The 22,103-nt window shown below is 33.7% G+C and overlaps 1 protein-coding gene across 4 annotated transcripts in view; it reads left to right on the top strand.

The window, feature by feature from the left end:
- The window catches only part of LOC143244653 (uncharacterized), a 116,235-nt gene that overhangs the window by 31,353 nt on the left and 62,779 nt on the right, over positions 1-22,103 (top strand). For all 4 annotated transcript variants that reach the window (XM_076489731.1, XM_076489730.1, XM_076489732.1 and 1 more), the window contains exons 3-6: positions 3,420-3,528; positions 14,604-14,955; positions 15,573-15,647; positions 17,024-17,126. In XM_076489731.1, the coding sequence (XP_076345846.1) occupies positions 3,420-3,528; positions 14,604-14,955; positions 15,573-15,647; positions 17,024-17,126 (639 nt within the window). The remainder of the gene's footprint in view (positions 1-3,419; positions 3,529-14,603; positions 14,956-15,572; positions 15,648-17,023; positions 17,127-22,103) is intronic.

Genomic DNA, 22,103 nt, shown 5'->3' with positions numbered 1-22,103 from the left:
TGTATATGGCAAAAGTGTTTAAATAAACATTTTTGTGTAGTTTTGTACAATTACGGTTATTACGTCATTTTTCTTATGTGTTGAATAACGTAAATAAATCTATTACAATGAGAACACAACTATCATGTAAGAAATTAATAGAAATAAAAAAACATATATCTGAATGTTATGGCTTTGAAATGTGAATATCGACTGCAATTATTGTCCTGTAAAGCATTTTTTTGAAAATTCAGGGCACCTGATATTTTCATTAATGCTGACGAAAATATGTTCTAGATTTGGCATTGAAATGTTTCACAGGTAGTGAATTTTCATGAAAGAGATTATAGTAGTGGCTAGTCTCATGCTATACTTGGAAGAAAATACCTGTTGTCTTCGCCAGCAGTAGCGAGTTATTGTATTGTTATTCGATCTCAATTAGATCGAATCAAAATTAATCGCGGGTAAGTAAATTTTCTCATTGAAAGTGAAATCTGCAAACAGTATATTTTGTGCTCTCGGTGTTCTAATTGATTAAAGCTGAATATTTGTAATCACGCATATCGAAGTATTTTGATAAATTCACACTTTTACTGATGTATTTTAACATTATTTTAGTGCAATGTGTAGCTTAAATGCATGTAGTTGCAGACATTAAGGGTATTGCCGAAGGCAAAATATAACATCCATTTGGTATTGCTCTGTGGTGCTTTTAGGCCTGATAAAGTTTTATGTGAAAAGAGTCTAAATGGAAGAAACATGTTGGTGTTGACGAACTTCCACTGTCAAAAGATCGAGGTTGGCTTGGTTATGATGACTACCTTATTTTGATTGCTTTTGTAGGAACCAGAGTTGTTAGTTTTGCCCTCATTTCTTTCCTACTGGACCTGATTCTCTATTTGCATAAGAGTCGCAGTAGTGAAAAGAATGTGGCTGGATTCTGGGGTAGACCTGTTAGTTGTTGTCTTGATCACTGATGAAAATATGTCAACTTTGAGACTATATGAAGCACGATGGACCAAGACAGCCACAAATGAGAGGGATATATTATCTTTAAACAATAAACATGAACGTTTTGTTTGTTGAATTTTGTAAAGAAACTACTCGATGCCTATTTGCGTCAACTAGCCCTAATTATAAAACTGATGCACTAGAGAGAAATCAGCTATTCCATGCCACACACTGCCAACTGTTTACCTGGGTAACAGGGTTACTTTTTACCAACGAAAAGTAAAATTAATTATTACGTTACAATACCCCTATGACTGGAATGATGATTATGCATGTGATCGGATTCGAACCTACAGTCTGACGCTTGAAAGTTGAGCACCCTATTCACTGGACAATGATAGGCCCTATACATGTCAATACGCATAGTAAGCCTTCAGCAATGTCACTCGACTAAGGTTACATTTCATATGTGATTATGGCCATGCCATCATAACATTCAAACCTACACTTGTAAATGAACTTCTGACCAATGAGAATTCATGTGACTGCATATCTTTCATCCCTGTTTTCTGTTGTGTATCATAGAAACAGTGACTGTTTTGATTATCTCATATTTAACTGAACTTATCAGAAGTTTTGAATACAAAGGAATAGGTAGTACAAATGAATCCCTAACCAACAGAGTCGTACCTCTACCATACAGACTTTCTATGAGGGTACTAAATATTTTTACTTTAGTTTGAGCACTAAAACAAAGGAATGATTATATAAACAGGATCTTCAACTCATTTAGTGTGATACTGATGGTGGTAACTTTCTTAAAACCAAACCTAACTGAAGAACAAATCAAACAGCTGGATCAAGTTACGTGCGATCTTTATCTTACTTTTAATGCTTTTCATTATGTAAAACAAACTAATTTATGTTATAAGGTTCACTACTCTTTGCTTATTAAACGCAATAGAGTTTTTTATCAATATAAGATTCTGTAGTTAAATACCGTAAACTCACTTTTATTATTCATAATCAAAGTTTTTCATTGTGTATTTTAAGTACAAAGTTTATTCAATTCTGTAGGAATCTAAACAACATTCTTGCTACAGGTTAAGGGTTGAGATGTTTTATAGAGGGTCACGATCTTATGAAAACTTTTTCGTCAACATTTTGATTCTTTGGGATATTGTTTAAGGTAACAATGAACAACCTTGGTGTATTAAGTTATTTTATCATATATGATTAATATTAGCTGTATACCAATTCTCTTACGGCATTATATCATTAGTTTTGTCACAATACTTTTTGACGATTACTTTCTTTGTCATACTGATGAATATTGTAACTTTATTTACTAAGTTTTATTAGTTTTATTGAATCTTTTACTTTCCATAGGTTTCTTGTGTTTCCTTTTCTGCTTTTACAAAATATTTAACATTAATAGTCAACCCTATATATCTGTTACATGGCATTGCCAATAAATGCAACAGATTGGACCGTTTTGCTTTATTACTGAAACAGATTCCTGTAAGTTAGCATCCCTGCAAATAGTACGTCATTTTCTATGAATTAGAAAACAGTCAGTTCAATAAAATCATATTTAATTAATATACCTGTAAAACATAATAGAAACTGCACATAAAAATGTAGCTTTTGTGTGTTTAGAATTGAGCACAAAGCTAAACACTGGGCTATCTGTGCTCTGCCCACCACGGGTATCGAAATCCGGGTTCTAAAGGTGAGAGTCCGCAGACATACCGCTATGCCACTGGGGGGCGAAAGTTTAATGCGTCCCTGAAGTCCTTATTGTTCCTTATATGGACATAAACGCTGAAATTATTTTCATTTTTGTATTAACTGCAGTCGTTCTTGTATTCACAATAAATTCCTAGCCCTTATTATTTGTTTCTGAAACCATACTCTTGCATCGTTCTGAAATTAAGGGTGAAAGTTTTATACATAAATGCGGTTAGCCCGTTTATTAATTGACATATTTTTCGATTGTAGAATTAAATAATTTACCTACCTTCATTAACTGATTAACAAGAAAAAATATAAATTGATTGTTGCTTTAGTGATTTAGCTTTGGCGTGACCCAAAATTAGGTCACCAGAATCTGTGAAAGAATCACGATAAAGCTTTCAAAATAAATAATAAATCGAACGTTTTTTTTGCATTGAAGCAAATTAGTCATGGTTGGCTATTAATTGTTTACAAATGAGTCGTAAATAAAGAATGGTATGAGGTACAATTGGTTAGGAAATACGCATTTACATTTACTATGAGACTTTCAGCCTGAGATGTTGTCCTTATAGAAGATGAAATTTATTTATTGACTTGTCAATAAAAATAAAACATTATATATAGCATCGTAAAGTAGTTTTGTTTATAAATGCATACGTTCGAATTTGATTTACTTTTCTTCAATTTCTGATGGACCAACTAATCCATTTTTTTAATGTTTATGTGTTTCACAATTTTGTTTTTGTATATAGATAAGCCAGAAGCTAATACTGTCTGAGAAACTTTATCAGTTGCCCGCTAGCAAACAGTGGAGTGAAAAAGCTCAAAATGTGACTGTAAATGATGCTCTTTCTAATTCAGGTGAGATTATAAGAATAATTTTTTCAAATTTCCTAATTCTTTTTGGTCATTAAACTTGTATCTAATAATTAAAGTCAAGCTATAGTTGTTGCATTTGTGGTCTACCCAGGTAAAACAGAATTTACTTAAAAGCAATGAGATAGAGCTATTTAATAATTTGGAATTCAACAAAATATTTGTTGTGAAGTAATTTGGAGTTCTTTGACTTGAACTGAATACGATAAAGGACGAGCCTAGAGACAGTGTACAAAACACAATAAAACCATTTTTATTCATACTTGAAAACGTAATAAAAATGTGTGCACTTGGTTGAATTACCGCGATAAAATGTTATTCTGAATGGATACTCTCATTTGTAACTCTTCGGGATCCTGTTCTAAACTAAACGCACTGAAGATGATGCTTCAAACAGGGTAACTAAATGCATAGTTCCTTACTATATAAGAAATACTGTATTTACTTAGTGTGGCCAGCGCTACTCAGTAGCTGGACATGAGGTTGCAACCCCTAGGCAGCACCTGAATAGCTAATAAAGGGCATTGCTGTCAGAAATGTGGCATTGTGCAATAACATCCTAGATAGAATAGGTATCATCCACTTTGAGAACAACAAAGGAACAGGGTTTAATGAAATCATCGTGATGGCTTTATTGAACTCGTGTTCGTTAAACTTGCACATATAAAAAACAAAGTATAAATTTAAAACAAATGTTATAATATTACAGTAAGATGTAAATATAATATTTTGTATCATAATGATACAAGATTATAAAAAGAATTGTGAGTTTTAAGAGATGAAGTGTTAGATAACTCAGAACCAGTTTTGTACACAGTTTTGGGGTCATGTGTCACATAAAATGTGTAAAAAATAGGTACTATGACATTAAATCTGGAAAAAGTTTTGCATGAAACATATCATAAACGATACTATGGCTGTTCACATAAAATCCGTAAATATCTGATAAAAGTCGAAAAATCATCATTCTGTTTTAACACTGCATAGATAGCTCAACTTACATTAGCATAGATATGTATGTTTTATTATTCTAAGGTACTGTACTATATACATACAGAGTAGTTATTAATTGTTAAATTATATTACCAAGTTAAATAGCTGTGTGCAACAGTATTATATTAGCTATTTCAATGATTGGCTATTATATGTGTACATGTTTGTGTTCGGGAAATAATATATTATCATGCTCTATTCTTCTGGGGCGCTTTTCCGTAAATAACTTACATACAGTTCCAATGTCGATAGCAGCTTCATAATGATTATGTATTAAAGCTAAAATACTGAGTCTTTATTAGGTTTTTGTACACCTTAAGGAATTACTTAAGAAAGAAGGTGCCAAACATTCACATAAAGATGAATTTCAGTGGTAGTATGGCAAAAATAATGATATCTGGTACACTGAAGCACCACAAATATCAACTTTTTGTAAATTTTCCCTAAAAAACATCTATAGTCTGTTCGATGTCACAGATGGAGAACTCTTATGCGAGTTTTAATGACGTGTTACTGAGTTGATGCTGCTTGCTTTATATGTGCATCAAATCTAGAGGAAAGATTACTCATAATGTGTTCAAGAAAAGGAACGGTTACTGTTACTGAAAATAATTCTCCATGAAAATTTATTATGTATATGCATATTGGGCTTGTCGTTGGTGGCAAGCTAACTTAAATATTATACTTATTTGTAATATTACTGTTATTCTTGACGATACCTTATAAATAATCATATACATTCGTTCTTAAAGAAGTCAGTTCTTTACAGCATTGTTCTATTAGGGAAACACAAGGAAAATATTTTGGCTTGGACTTTTCAGTTTTATAGAAACGTTTTCAAATAGTAGAAAAAATGAGTGTAAAGCGGTTAAACAAAAATGAATTTAAATGATTCTAATATTTTTAGATAAGCCATGACATTTTTTTTTAGTTTCAGAAGCCCAATTGTCATTAAATATTTTAAAGTTATTATCTCTGTACACAATAACCCCATACATTTGAACTAAGAGTGTGTGTTTGTTTGTGTTTTCTTATAGCAAAGCCACAGCGGGCTATCTGCTGAGCCCACCGAGGGGAATCGAACCCCTGATTTTAGTGTTGTTAACCTGTAGATTTACCGCTATACTAACTGGAGAAAGTAAGAATGAATGACATAAACATAACTTTTCCAATCTTCGTTATTCTGAATCCAGTGAGGCCCGGCATGGCCAGGTGGGTTAAGGCGTTTGACTCCTAATCTGAGGGTCGCGGGTTCAAATCCCGGTCGCAACAAACATGTTCACCCTTTCAGCTGTGGGGGCGTTATAATGTGCGGTCAATCACACTATTCGTTGGTAAAAGAGTAGCCCAAGAATTGGCGGTGATGACTAGCTGCCATCCCTTACACTGCTAAATTAGAGACGGCTAGCACAGATAGCCCTCGAGTAGCTTTGTGCGAAATTAAAAAAAACAAACAAACAACCCAGTGTGTAACACACACATTATATAGTGGAAAACAAGATGAAGATGTTCTATACTAGATGCCATTTTATTTAATTGTCTTTAAAAGCTTAGGCGAGGATTTAATCCAAATAGTTATTCCCTTAAATTAACTTGATCGATATAATTTCGTGTTGATGGACTGCACATGAATTTATGATTCCAAGATTAAATGAGTGATCTATGAATGTAGAAGGCCATGCTTTGGATATCTTGGATTTGTTTTTGTATACCATATCTTTTTTTCCAATCGTGGTGAATGCTTCATCATATTTTTTACCTCGCAATTCATGTGGAATTAATCTAAAACCAGGCGATATATTTATAATTACTCTGAAACTCTGTAGTTTAACAATGTCAATAAATTATTTCCTAATTTCACAGTTGTCATCTACAAAGCAAAGACATGTTGGTAAATGTTGTACATTGTGAGAAGGCATTTCACCAGCAAGAACAGGGAAGAATTCATCCTTTTTTACTTTTTCAATAATTTTACTTGAATTACACCATAATCTATGGCATTGATGGTGTGATTTTGTGAGAAAAACATGTAGCTCCCAGTATTTCATTATTTTCAGTATAATGTTTTAGCAAAGCTAGAAAATTGCCAAGATTTTTTGAATAATTTACATGTTTGGTAAAGCCACAAAATGTTGAGCCTTGTTTTACCAAAAAGAAAATGGTGTGAGCAGCATGACGAAGAAAATGTTTATTCTAAATTACATAATGTTGAAGAGTACTGTTGGTAATAATATCAATTCTAATAGATGGCGGATGTTCAACGGAAGCCTTCAAAACTTCAGCAGCCTTCATAAAATCACAACGGTAAACAAACTTAGAATAGTTGCTTAAAGTATCGCTCATTTTTTACCCCGTTGTTAAATGATTTGTTGGCAAATACTCCTTTATCACGTTGACTATGCAATGGAGAAAGGGTAGCACAAGGGCTAAAAATATACCATCCAATTTTGAGCTGTATAATAACCATTGGAATTTCTCAAGTTAAGCTGTTTTAAAACTTTGGTTACACCAAGGAAAAAAAGTGGTAGGTAAAATTGTGGTTGTACTATACGTTTATAAAGATAGGACTACTTTTCACATTTGAGAGATTGCTAATGACTTAGCATTTCTCATCAAGTGATTTTGTTTGTACCAATAAATTTTCAGTGCCAATGCATGGCTCACTGCCTACAGAAATATCATAAAAAGTTTCTGATGAATCCATAGTTCCTGTAGTGTATTGCAATGATGGTGGGACAGGAAGAATGAAGTCATCAATACCTGAGGAAGTTTGAGGATCAAATAAGCCGGATTGCATATCGTACATATCATCGCCACAAGATTTAGCTCAATAGGGTCAACTGTGCACATTTCACGTCTAATGCTGGCACTAGAGAAAGACTGACTTTCTGGCTGGATTGTGTCAAAAAACAAATATATACTCTTCAAAAAAAGAAACGGAAAAGGGATATTTTTAATATTTTAAAGAGAAATATGTGTAATAACGTTACAAGCTCAGAGTATATAATGTTACACGTGTTAAGGCACTGATTGTCAGACCAAAATGACAATAAAAGTTGTGCACTTAGAAAACAGAGGAAAACATCGCATTTTTCGCAAAAACGCATGCGTGTCCAATAAATTTGTTTGAGAGATCTGCATGTTCTGCAAGTGCAACATGTGCAAAATCCCTATAAAAGTGACCGGTTTTCGGTTTCCATAGCTCAGTGTTAAGCCACCGACACGCAATACAGTTACGCCAAGACTCCAGATTTAAACCCCATCGAACATCTTTGGGACGAGTTGGATCGACGTCTGCGACGGTGACAACCTCAACCGCAGACTCTACCTCAGCTTGCAGCAGCTTTGCAGATTGAGTGGACAGCCATTCCACAGGATGTGATTCGTCATCTCATCGCTTCCATGGGCAGGAGATGCCAAGCAGTTATTGATGCTCACGGGGGGCATACTCATTATTGACGTTGAATGACGTTAAACTTCAACTAGTGAGCGTGAACATCGCCTTTGCAGACTTTGGATGTTCAGCAGTGAATGTGCAAAGTTTCACACATGTCATACAGAACTACCCGGAATAAACTTGTTAACAATATGTCTCAAATTTTGCCTTTTGCGTTTCTTTTTTTTTTTTAAGAGTATATATAGCCTTAAAGAGGTGACCACTATATAGCTTGAACATAACACTGTAGTTTATATGATACATAAAATCTACAGTAAAGATTGTTGTTATATTCTTCTATATGTAGATGAATTATAATACAATTTTAAAAAATTCGTGAATTAAACACAAACTTTGTAATTTAAAATATGCGTAGTACAGTACAAAGTAACTATTCTAATTACATATCAAAAGGTATATTAGTTACTAAGGCAGCAAAGATACAGTGTACTGTACCTTGGTTGTCATGTGCCAATCCTTTTCTTTTGCTTACAAAAAACATTCGTATATCGTTGCAATCATTTTCACATATGTGTTCAATTCTTTTTGGTAAGAAGTGTGGAAGATTTAACTTATATATCGTATACTTCGTAGTTTCGCGAGCTACGTTTTTTGTTTGTTTGCTTGTGTTTTTAATTTCGCGCAAAGCTACACCAAGGCTATCTGCGCTAGCCGTCCCTAATTTAGCAGTGTAAGACTAGAGGGAGGGCAGCTAGACATCACCACCCACTGCCAACTCTTGGGTAACTATTGGGCTTTAGGATTGACCGTCAGATTATAACACTCCCACGGCTGAGAGTACGAGCATGTTTGGGGTGACAAATAATTCGAACCCACGTCTATCGGATGACGAGTCGAATGTCTTAACCACCTGGCCATGCCGGGCTGTTTCCTAAGTTAACAAAAACTTAGCTAGTATTCATTTCTTATGTGTGAACCCATCTACGCTTTGTTTTTCAAGCTATGCCCTTCAGTTGTTAGGTTTCTCATAAAAATTTATCATATCTAACAGATTTTACTTTATACATTGTAAATTAAATCTGTATAGTTTAAATATCATTAATGTTGTTCGTTGTATAATATAATTTTTAAAAAACAACAAGCATAACAATTTCCAGCAATACGTTTTGGCCTCATTCTTCCCGTTGTAGGTTGACTAAAAAAAATATTACCATAAGATTAATTAAACGTAGACCTCAAATGAGTATAATGAACGGTTTTCTTTAACGAATGAATAAAGTGATGCTCTTTTAAAATTTTCTCAAGAAGTCATTATTTTTATTGCAATTCATATTCACTAAGTATTGATAACAACCTGAAATTAATAAAAACCCTATAGGGTTTCGCGACTTCTTAAACCTACATGCTTTTCTAACATCATGATGGTAACAACTTGAAAATAGCACAAGAAGGGGAAAAAATACAAAACATTGATGAGTGGCATAATATATCAATTAATTAAAATATTCATTCCAAGGAACTTGTATTAGAAATGTAATCTGATTACTTAATTGAGTGAATTATAAATAAACCTTGTTATGAGAGAAACTCGAGTTTTTGTTGCTGTTTGTTTTTACTGTTCTACAGAACTGATGAAAGTGCTATTATGACTTTGATTCAAATATAAAAACTAGATTTGTAACTTTTTTCACTGTTTTAAAAAAGGCTAACATCAGTTAAGTTAATGAACGTAATAAAAGGTGGGCAATAAATCCGTTTGTATTATTGTATCTGTGCAACACTTCATAAGCTAGATCAGTGGTTCCCAAACTGTGCGCCGCGGCACCCCAGGGAGCTGCGGCGAACTCATAGAGCCGCCGCGGGATATTTTCAATTTTCCAGGGCGACACAGTGATATCGACACAATTCTGGACACGCTTGAAAAGATATACTAACACAGGAAAAACAAAGAGTACCCACCACTCGAATTACATGGCAAAACAGCTTACACTAATATAGAAAAAGCGGAGATATTTAAAGACCACCTAGAAAACACGTTCAAAACACGCCATGAACCAAACATGAACAGATACTTCTATAATAAAGTCAATAACTTTATTGAACACAACAAAACCACATACATACCAAAATTCCCCGTAAACACATTAATAAAACCAGAGAAAACAATAGACTGGAGCACTCATCAACTAATAAAAGATATAACAGTAACGGAAGTACTAACAGCTATCAAAAACACAAAAACAAAGCTCTTGTATACCAAAGAAGATGGTATACAAGCTATTCTCCTAAAACATGGTACTCAGAAATTATATGAACACCTAACAGTTTTATTTAACTTATCATTATTAGCCGGATACAGTTACGACAGAAAGTGTTCATACCCTTGCGTCGTGAGTGGTTTTTTTGCTCATAACTTAAAAAGTATCATGATTATAATAATGAAAGTATATTATCTTATAAACATTATACTAACACACATTTACATATTTTTTTTATGTAAATTGAACGACAAATAAACTGTTTATAAACAAATAACCAAAAATAGGAGGAGCATAAAGTGTTCGTACATTTCAGAACGTGTGAAGAAACTGATATTCCCGTAAAAATTTTGTTTAGTTTGGAAAATAAACTACATTATTCCATTCCAGAACTAGAAACTGAGTTCATAATTATTGGAATTTAGCCAGCAAAAAAATGTACTTCTGGCAATATAGCGCCGTCTCCGTCATTATCTGCTTGGTCATTATGGCGAACAGGAAACAACTGTTCAGTGATTTCCAAAACCGAATTATTGCAAAATATAAGGCTAGTGTGTCTCTTTCCAGTATTGCTACACAACATAATGCGCCGAAATCTACAGTTCAAAGCATAATTGCCAAGTTTAATCTTACAGAATCAACTGCTAACCTTCCTCATTCCGGACGCCCCACCAAAATTCCAGAGAGAAACAAGAGGAAGGTTATCTGAAAAGTTAGTAGGAACCATCGTTTAACACGTAGTGACATAGAGTAACTAGTAAAGGAAACTAGGGTTAAAGTAAGCACCTCTACAGTTATAAACATGTTACGCTCTTCTGGGTTCAAAGCATGGCGTCCTCATAGAACTCCATATTTAAAGCCTGTTCATTTAGAAGCACGATTGAGGTATGCAAGAAAGCATGTAGATAAACTCTTTACCTATTGGAAGAGTATTCTTTGATCAGACGAAACTAAAATCGAGCTTTTCCGTAAGAAAAGAAAACGAAATCTTCCAAAGAACACCGTCCCTACAGCTAAATACGGAGATGGTTCGATCATGCTATGGGGTTCCTTCATCTCTTCTGGTGTAGGCAGCCTTCACCACTTCAACGGAATCATGAAAAAAGAAGAGTACGTTGATATATTAGGCACTTATAACAAGAATGATGCTCGGAACCTGCAGCTTTGGCGTCGTTGGATCTTCCAGCACGACTTTGACCCTAAGCACACATCGAAATATGTGCAATCCTGATTGCAGAGGAACCATATAAGCGTTCTGGAGTGGCCATCGCAGTCACCCGATCTCAACCCAATTGAAAACGTTTGGCATGAGTTGAAGACCAGGGTTCATCAGCGTTATCCGAAAAACTTGCAAGAGTTGGAGGCCTTTTGTAAAGAAGAATGGAAGAAAATACCAGTCGAATATTGTCAAACGATCATGGAGGGCTATGAGGAGAGATTGCGCCAAATAATTCACCTGAAAGGCTACACAACTGACCATTAAAGTAGACGCACGAACACTTTCTGCCCCTCCTATGTTTGGTTATTTGTTTATAAATAGTTTATTTGTTGCTCAATTTACATAAAATTTTATTTTAGATGTGTGTTATTATAATATTTATAATATACTCTACTTTCAATATTCTAAACGTGATACTTTTTAAGTTATGAGAAAAACACTACTCACGACGGAGGTGTACGAACACTTTCTGTCGTAACTGTGTGCTGTACCATATGTTCAAATTACGACAGGAACTCTACTCTTATCTCGAAGAAGAATACGAATGTGCTAAAAACTTGGACACTGATTTTTTTTGTCACAATTAACATACCTGTGCAATATCTTCGAGAAACTGAATGCATTAAATCTCTTCTTGCAGAGAAGCAACACGCACATTCTGAAACTCGCAGAGAAAGTTTCAGCTTTCAGAAAAAAAGTTACTGCTATGGAGAAGAAAAATGAATGAAGATGGTGGCAAAGACTGTTTCCTCCTGCTGCAGCAGTTTGCTACATCCCAATGAAGTCGATTTGACCCACGAACTAAAATCTGTTTTTGAAAAGCACTTAACGCAACTCAGTGAATGGTTTGAAATTACTTTACAGAAAATATGGAGAAGTTATCATGAATCCAAGACCCATTCAAGGCTAAGGCCCCATCTGAATTTACCTCTGCAGAAGAAGAAAATTTTATTGAGCTGTCTTGTGACAAGACATTGATTGAAAACAAAATTTGGCAGCTTGGAACTAACTGAGTTTTCGATATCAGTAAAAGATGGATATCCTTGCTAAGTGCTGAAGCTCAGCGAATCCTAATTCTATGTGTGACGTCAAATCTCTGCGAAGCAGGGTTTTCGGCGGTTACTGTGATAAAAAGCAAGTACCCCACGAAAATCAATGCGAAAGAAGAAATGACGATGGTGGTGTCTAGTCTGATTCCAAGGTTTGAGAAGGTGTGCAGTGCCCAATGGGAGTACACATCATATTAGTAATTGTGATTATTTAAAAATGAAATAAAAATGTTGTTCTTACTTTCAGTTTACGTGTATTATTCTTTCAAACGGTTACTTAATTATTAGGACATAAAAAACCTATTAAGTTTAAGTTGTTTGGACCTAACTACTTAATAAACGGTTGTTTTTTGAATTTCGCACAAAGCTACTCGAGGGCTATCTGTGCTAGCTGTCCCTAATTTAGCAGTGTAAGACTAGAGGGAAGGCAACTAGTCATCACCACCCACCGCCAACTCTTGGGCTACTCTTTTACCAACGAATAGTGGGATTGACCGTCACATTATAACGCCCCCACGGCTGGGAGGGCGAGCATGTTTGGCGCGACTCGGGCGCGAACCCGCGACCCTCAGATTACAGTCGCACGCCTTAATAAACGGAACTGTTAGGTTTTTCTTTTTACCTAGGTGTACCGTGAAAAAAGTCCTGAGACACTAAAGGCGCCGTGAACCGAGAAAGTTTGGGATATGCGGGGCTAGATTATCTTTGTCAAAGAATTAAAACATTGAAAACTCTCTCGATGCTCCTTTTTTAAAGAACGCTGATACTTTAGAAATAAAGCAGCTTCTATTTTCAGTATATTTGAAAGGTTAACGTATCTTTTGAATGGTTTACGGATCTGTTAAGTGTCACGCATTGAGCGTGAAACTCAAACATTTACACACTGTCACGCTCTTTCGCTGTGATATAAAAATCTTATGCATTTGACGTGACGTATGTCAAGAATATTTTTTGTTACTTAAAAACTCAAGTTTATTTCTTTCATTCACTGCTGTTTTACTAATTCCCTTATTTCCGTAAGCCTTGGCCATGGCACTTACTGGTCAATTATGAACTATCAACCAATCACAACCTAGCTTTTTATGTTGAAATTTCAACAATTGTGTTTTTGAGAAGAAGCAGGGGAGGAAGAGGTCTAGTGTACCTGACCCTCCTGGGTATACAAATATATATACCCAAACACCAGAGAGTGAGAGAGAAGAAGCAGAAACTATTACTAGGTGCTAAAAAAGTTAAAATAGTGGGATACTACAAAGTACAAGACCAAATTGGGTTATTAAGAAATTCTATCGTTTTTTTTTAAAGAATACCGTAATAAAATACTCATTGAAAGTGTTGCATAAAGCCTTAAAATTGCTCAGAATGCACGATTTTATCAAAAAAATTTTTAAGAATTCTTCAGCCATTCTTGAACCCCTCCCACATGGATGAATACCTCGTGCTTACCTGTCAACAAAGAATTTAATTTTTCAAAAAATCTAATACTTGAGAGCTGGAGGTTTAATATTTTCAGTATAATATGTGATGATGAGAAAACCCACTTGTAGAGAAAATTATATATGCTTTCTCTACGGGCCTGGCATGGCCTAGCGCGTTAAGGCGTGCGCTTCGTAATCTGAGGGTCGCGGGTTCACGCCCGAGTCGCACCAAACATGCTCGCCCTCCCAGCCGTGGGGGCGTTATAATGTTACGATCAATCCCACTTTCGTTGGTAAAAGAGTAGCCCAAGAGTTGGCGGTGGGTGGTGATGACTAGCTGCCTTTCCTCTAGTCTTACACTGCTAAATTAGGGACGGCTAGCACAGATAGCCCTCGAGTAGCTTTGTGCGAAATTACAAACAAACAAAGCTTTCTCTACCCATACCAGCCGTTTTTTACATATATAATTTTCAATATAAGCACAAATGCAACCCATCATATACTGTTTGTTTAAGGTTTCAATATATATTAGAAAATAAAGCTGTTGTTACTTTGTATTGTTGATATTAAGAAGACGTTTATAATAAATAAGTCTTAAGATAATAAGTTTGATAACTTGAAAGTGGACCCTCAGAATGTGCTTGGGTTATCATGTTTGTTCTAGTGTTATTTATTTCTGCATAAGATAAATCCTTTATTTTTTCTATTTGTAAATTCCTATTTCAGTAAACCCAACTGCCTGTCCCACGTTGAATGAGTGCCTTGGGTACCAGGGCTGTTTGTTCAAGTTTGGTAATGAGTTTTGTCAGCAAGACCCAGCTGAATCAGTCCGTAAAGTATTGAATGTGAATATCACATGCCTCTATGATGAGAGTTTCTTTTCTCAAATCACAAACTGGAAAGCTGAGCAAGCAGAATGGCATGAGTATACCAAACAAGTTTTGTCACTTTATTATAAATCTCGTGTAGAAGAAGGAATAAGAGATTATGCAAGAACAGTCATTAACAAATTAGTATTACAAGAAGATGAAATTTTTAGTTTTTTTTGTCCCAAACTAGAAGAAGCACAAGAAAAAGGGTAATTTCTTTTCTTTTAATTCTACTTACTTTCTATTCCTGTGTGTCTAATTACCTTTAAAAAGTTTAATTTGTACACATACAATTGTCTTGATTTTTACATGTATGTACATATCAAATCATTTTGTGGTTGTAGATAGTATTTGTGTATTCTGAGAATGAAATGATTAATGAAAAAGATACTGATGCACAAGCACATTGAAAAAAATTTGAAATGCTGCTAAATTAAGTTGGGTGGGAGTCTTTATGATACCACACCACTTTCCACCCCCACGCTCTTGTCATACCATCATCCAGTATAATCTCCTATAGTAATTTTAATTTAAAATATATTTTAAAATAATTTTTAATGCCTCAAAAAATCAAAGTAGTGAAATAACATTTTTTCAACGGTATTTAAAAGAATTATTGAAATTATGCATAATATATTTTATCTTTTTGAACTTTATTTTTAAACTTGTATGGTGAAATAAAAATATATTGTACTGTCAGTGAGTTGGCTTTGTCTATTGTTATAAGTGAAAGCATATTTCTTGTGTGTGAGATCTATGCCCAAATTAGATATGTATAACTTTCTTACAGTGTCATTTTCTAATTTTTTTCCTGTTATGTTGTAAGATACACTGGCGAATGTGGAACTGAAGCTCCTGATGCTGAAACAGCTAGTGAAATGTTATGGAATGTGTTAGGAAGGTAAGTTTATTGTTTATAGGGACATTGGGCCTTGATTTTAATGATTTATGTCATGAATCAATGTGATTGATCATAGATGTATATATATATATATATATATATTTGTGCACATAAGTTTCTTACTCAGTCTTGGAACTGAACTTGCACATTTTCCACCTTTTTGTTTACTGCATTGTAATGTTATACAGAACAAAAATAAAATTAGATCATTATCTGCTATTATTTTAATCTATTATTATATGGTGGATAAAGTAAATTCAGGATAGTTTAAGGGATGGTTTAATTATTATTCAAACGCTAAAAAGTTGAGTTATATATACGTATATTTAGTTTAGATTATGGGACAACAGGCCCATTGTTGTATTTAAATGTTATATTATGAGGAAAATAATATTAGTATCTTGACTCTTCTCATATTTTAAAAAGGGTAGATAATGGTATACTGCATTAAGTATAACTTTTATAACACAAATTGACTGTATAATTGTATAAATAACTTACCAAAGTAAATAATCGATGTTTTTTTTTCTTGAATTACAATTCTTGAGCTGAAATAAATTTTTAAATTATTTGTTTTACACATATCAAACTACTAATAGTTTTTGAATAAAATGATTGATTGTTTAAATGTTGATGACAATTTTTAAATCCAGTTACATTTCATACTTTCTTATTCATCTGTTGTAGATAATAAGTTGTTAAATAACGTGTTTAAGCTGTATTTAACAAATTATTTCAAAATCTGTATGGTATGTACTAAACTTCTTGAATGTGATTTTAGTAACTTTTTATGGTACAAAGTGTTCTATCAATGAAAACTTATTTTATAAGTCATTTACCCTGCTAGGAAAATAATTTTTTCTTAATTGCCACATAGATTACCTTTTCATGACCTTAAACTTATGTCCTCTCATTCTGTTACTTTCAGAATACAGTGCAAAGAAACCATAGGTTTTTATCTTATCAATATCCTGGGTAATCTTTCAAACTTCAGTAAGACCATCTGTTACTCTCCTTTTGTAAAGAGAAAATAAGCTATCTTATCTCATTGCTTTGAGATAACCCCTGCACATGATAATCATTTTTCACCCTGAATACATTTGCCTTCACAGTGGCCAGAAAGCTTCCAGGAGGTTGATTTTTTTTAAGAGACAAAAAAGGATTTAACATTTGTTGTAAAGAAGCTTTTCTGTTAAAATTTTACTAATTTCATGAATATAAATGTTAACTGATGAGTTGAAACATGATAATAAACAATGAAACTTAACAAAGTGCTGACTAGAAATTTTATCATGTTTCATTGAATATAATGTTTGAAGATAAGGATTTTTAATTAAACATATAAAAACTGCCATGTATTGAAATTTTACTTGCAGAGTTTCAACTGCTCAGTGCCGTGAAGAAATCCAACAAGTTTTTTGTGCATATAAGTACAACTCTAGAAGTGCTTGTTTTCCACCTTTTCTTATAGATCACAAGGTATCTAGAATTCTGTTAGATTTTTAATGTATGTATGTGCACTTTTTAGTTTGATAAAAAAAAACATTATTTTGACAACAATTGAATTTATTTATGGTTATTTTTAGGAAATTGTAATGCTCTTAGTGTTTTAGCTTGGGTATTTTATATCCCTTAATAAAAATCTTGTAAACCAATAGCAGTAGTTGCAAGTTGCAATGGAAAATTGGCACTGTCTAGTCAGTATATTACAAGATAAATTATATTAGGAAAAAAAAAACAACTAAAAATAACCATTAAACAAAAATTAACAATTATATATACTAAATAATTTTAGTTTAACTTGCCTAAACTATCTTCTTTTTTCAATAATTGTTTTTCTCAATAAACACTATAGAGCAACAAAGACAGGCATTCATCTTATTCATCCTTTAGTTTTGTATCTGTTAAACTCGGTTCATGTTGATATGCACTAGGAGGCATCCTCTAACCCATTTAGACCAGTATTGGTGATCAACTAGATCCATTAAGTGTTTACAGTAAAGTTATTAATTGTATTGAATCTAATACCAAAAAATTAGCTTGACACCTTTTCAATGAAAGTTGCAATTCAATGTTATCTGACAAAACTTGTCAATGCAAGCCATACCACAATTGAGAAACGAAAGTAATTTTTAAGAGGCCTACAATAGTATTTTAAATTTTTATTATTGGGCCAACTATTTCTTAAGTTCTATCTTTATTTCCTCTGTCATCAAGCTAATTTGTTTAGCAAGCTAATAGAAGTTTCTCAAAGATTGGTATTTTTCTAAAATAATTATAAATTATTTTTGATTTCTTTTAAAATTACCTTGTCCTTATATTTCTGCACTTAAGTCTGATCTATGCATAAAAGGGACAAGGACAAAAATGAGAATAACTTTTACATGAGACATAATGATTATATACTCTTCAAAAAAAGAAACGCAAAAGGGATATTTTTGTTATTTTAAACAGATATATATGTAATAACGTTACAAGCTCAGAGTAAGTGATGTTACACGTGTTAAGGCACTGATTGTCAGACCAAAATGACAATAAAAGTTGTGCACTTTGAAAACGGAGGAAAACATTGGATTTTTTGCCAAAACGCATTTGTGTCCAATAACGTACAAAATCCCTATAAAACTGACGGGTTTTCGGTTTCCGTAGCTCAGTGTTAAGCCACCGACACGCAATACAGTTACGCCAAGACTGACTGAAGCACAACGCAACAACGCCATTGGTCGCTTGGAAGCAGGCGAATCTCGATCAGATGTTGCCAGAGCTGTGAATGTCCACCCAAGTACCATCACAAGGCTATGGAATTGTCACCAACAATATGGATCAACTCGTGACCTTCCACGATCTGGCAGACCTCGTGTGACCACGCCCGCACAAGAACGCTACATCCGGTTACGTCACCTTCGGGATAGGACCACCACTGCGACGTCTTCTGCCTCAACCATACCAGGGCTGCGTAGGATTTCCGATCAGACCGTACGCAACCGTCTACGAGATTCAAAAATCCGACCTCGACGTCCAGTCAGAGGCGTCATCCTCACCCAGCAACATCGTCAAGCACGGCTGCAGTGGACTCGGGCACATCGGGTATGGCCTCATCGACGATAGAGGCATGTTTGGATCAGCGATGAATCACGTTTTATGCTTCGTTGGCAGGATGGAAGGATCCGTGTTTACCGTCGCCGAGGTGAACGTTTTGCAGCAAACTGTGTGTCGGAAGTTGACAGATTTGGTGGTGGCAGCGTCATGATGTGGGCTGCCATCGCCTACAATGCCAGAACAGACCTTTTGCACATTCGAGGGAATCTTACGGCTCAACGATACGTCGACTAGATTCTTAGGCCCCATGTGCAACCCATCATGGTGAACGTCAATGACGTTTTTCAACATGACAACACCCGTCCTCAACAGCCTGACTCACCACTGTCTTCTTGAGACACCAAAACATCAACGTTCTTCCCTGGCCCTCCAGATCACCAGATTTAAACCCCATCGAACATCTTTGGGACGAGTTGGATCGACGTCTGCGACGGTGACAACCTCAACCGCAGACTCTACCTCAGCTTGCAGCAGCTTTGCAGATTGAGTGGACAGCCATTCCACAGGATGTGATTCGTCATCTCATCGCTTCCATGGGCAGGAGATGCCAAGCAGTTATTGATGCTCACGGGGGCATACTCGTTATTGACGTTGAGTGACGTTAAACTTCAACTAGTGAGCGTGAACATCGCCTTTGCAGACTTTGGATGTTCAGCAGTGAATGTGCAAAGTTTCACACATCTCATACAGAACTACCTGGAATAAACTTGTTAACAATTTGTCTCAAATTTTGCCTTTTGCATTTCTTTTTTTGAAGAGTATACTTCTATACAGTTTTATGCATCTTTATGCATCTGAATATCTGCATTATTAAACACCAGGTGTTAAAGAAAGTGAGGTGTTGAAAGAGTTGAAATTCAGAGATTTTAACAACAGAACTGCCATGAATCCCATTCTTATTTGCAAACTTTTCAGAACTTTGTTTTATTAGGTAAACACATTTGAACTGTCCAATAGTACAAGAAATGATATGATTTTAAAATTGAGCAATGTTGTTTGTTTTGAATATGCTTTTAAGATTGTAATAACAATGATGATTTAGTAGTTGAACATTAAAATGGTACTCTATTCCAAGTAAGTTGGCATAAATCATCAGATAACAGTGGTGTTGACCTTAATTTTTGAAGTTGATTTCACTTTCATGTTAGCATAGTGATATGTCAGTAGCAAAAATAACTGAGAAAGCAATGTTACATTTGATAAAAACTGAAAGAATGGTTTATCAGAATTACAGTAAAATATTGTTTAACTTGTTATATTCATACAGTATAATCGTATGATGTAAAAGCTGGTGGAAAGTAATAATAGTTACTGCAGTTCTGATTCTGTTATAAAGATTTGGTGGAAAGTCCAAAATATTATCACTGCATGTTAAAGAATACCAGCTGTGTAACTGTAAGACAGCCAAGAAATTTTGGATATTTCTTTCTTACACTCCACATTTTGGATTTCCAGCACAAATTTAGTAAATAAATTTAGTATTTAATCACTCTCAATAAGACTTTTGTAAAACCAGAGATTCTTTAAGGAGTTTGGGTCACACCATATAATGGTTTTGCAAAAAATTCTGTATTAGACAAGTATTGATGAGATACCTTGATTATCAAAGTGTGTAAATTGTTAAGACTAAGCATCACAGTAAGATTGTTGTAACATAACATTCTTGAATACTCCACTATTATTGCTAGTAATAACAATTTGAATATAATATTTCATGTATGTGGTTTCAAATTTCAGTGCTGATGAAACGTTCTACATAATATTGTCAGTTATTAGACAAATTGGATTCCAGCACATTATTTTAAAATATATAAATTTGTCATATTAAAAATTAATATCACCTCTGAACAACAAAAAAGAATATTTTGAAATTATAATATTCAGTGAGAATTTGTTAATTTTGTTAAAACCTCTCTTTTTTTTTTTAATAGAACAACAGTTTTTTACATGTTTCTAATAATGAAACTGTTACCAGTCACACAATTACAATAAAATACTAAACTTACTGTACAGGATAAAAGACAAAAACTCAATGAGACTGTAAGCAGTCTCATACATGCAACATGTTTTGATGTATTTTACTTGGTCACCCTCTGAAGCACAATGCTGTGCAAGAGTAACATTTATACATTACACAATCACCAATTTACATATTTTAAAAAATTCATGCCATCTGCTGACAATGTTTTCATCAGGACTATTATTCTTATTCAGTATTTTAAATTTACTTTTCTTATATTTAATTATTTCAATAGGTTTATGTATATTAGGAGTGATAAAATTTTAAAGGTGCCCTAAAATAAGTTTCCCCATTGAATTATGTTTGATTTTATTAATATTTTCTGTCAAAGATGAAATAGTAATATTATTGTTTTTAACATTTCGTTTGTGTTAATTCATTCTGAATGTTAAATTTCTTTTGCCTTGTCCTATGTGAACTTTTTCATATTCACATGATATTTTATATATATGCTAGATTTTCCCATTAAATCAGTTTTATCTTTAGTTATATTAAGAATTTTAATTATCAATATACATACCAGAAAAATATTTATTTGGTTACTAAAGTTATTCATTATTTGACATGATAAGCCAGATATAAATTGTAGTACCAAACATTCTTTTCTAATTTTTTCATCAAGTGGTTTTAACTTAATACTTTTATCTCTGTTTTTTTAGTTTCTTGACAGCTTTTCCAACAGTATCAGAATTAAAATATCTTTTTAATGCTATGTACTTAATAATAAATGATTGCTAATATCATCCTGTTTACATTATAATTTTAGTATGTGAATACCACATAAGATAAAAAAAATGGTAGTTTTCTGATCTTTAAATGTGATTAGATTTTTGATGTGGTGGAGTGATTAGAGAGAAAAAGAGGTTTTTAATAAATAGTTTTTTCCATTTATCCTTGTTCTTATTCACTAAAATATGTAAAGAAGTAAACAGTTATGTCTCAACTTCATAAGTAAATCTAATAAAATTGTCAATGCTATTAAGGTAATTAGCAAAAAAAAGATCTAACTCCTTATAGTGGAACCATATCAGAAATGTGTCATCAACATGCCTTAACCAAACTTCAGGTTTTTATCTGCTTTTTGTAATGTTTTAAACTCAGAAATGTCCATAAAAAGTCACATTATAGCTGAGATAAAAGAGTACCCATAGCTACTAAACCTCATTCAGTTTATAATTGTTGTTAATTTGACAGAAACATTTTCGACACATACTTCTCCCAGGTTAATCTTATCTGTTATTTTAGACTGTATTTTCTTTTAAGTTTTTCTTAAAACATGTAATTTTTTTTTTCACATGTACTTTGCTGAACATTATCACAACATCAAAAGACACCAA

Source organism: Tachypleus tridentatus, chromosome 2, assembly GCF_004210375.1.
Source record: "Tachypleus tridentatus isolate NWPU-2018 chromosome 2, ASM421037v1, whole genome shotgun sequence".
Lineage (NCBI taxonomy): Eukaryota > Metazoa > Arthropoda > Merostomata > Xiphosura > Limulidae > Tachypleus > Tachypleus tridentatus.
The sequence above is the reverse complement of the archived record's forward strand: the minus strand, read 5'-3'. Positions and strand labels throughout refer to the sequence as shown.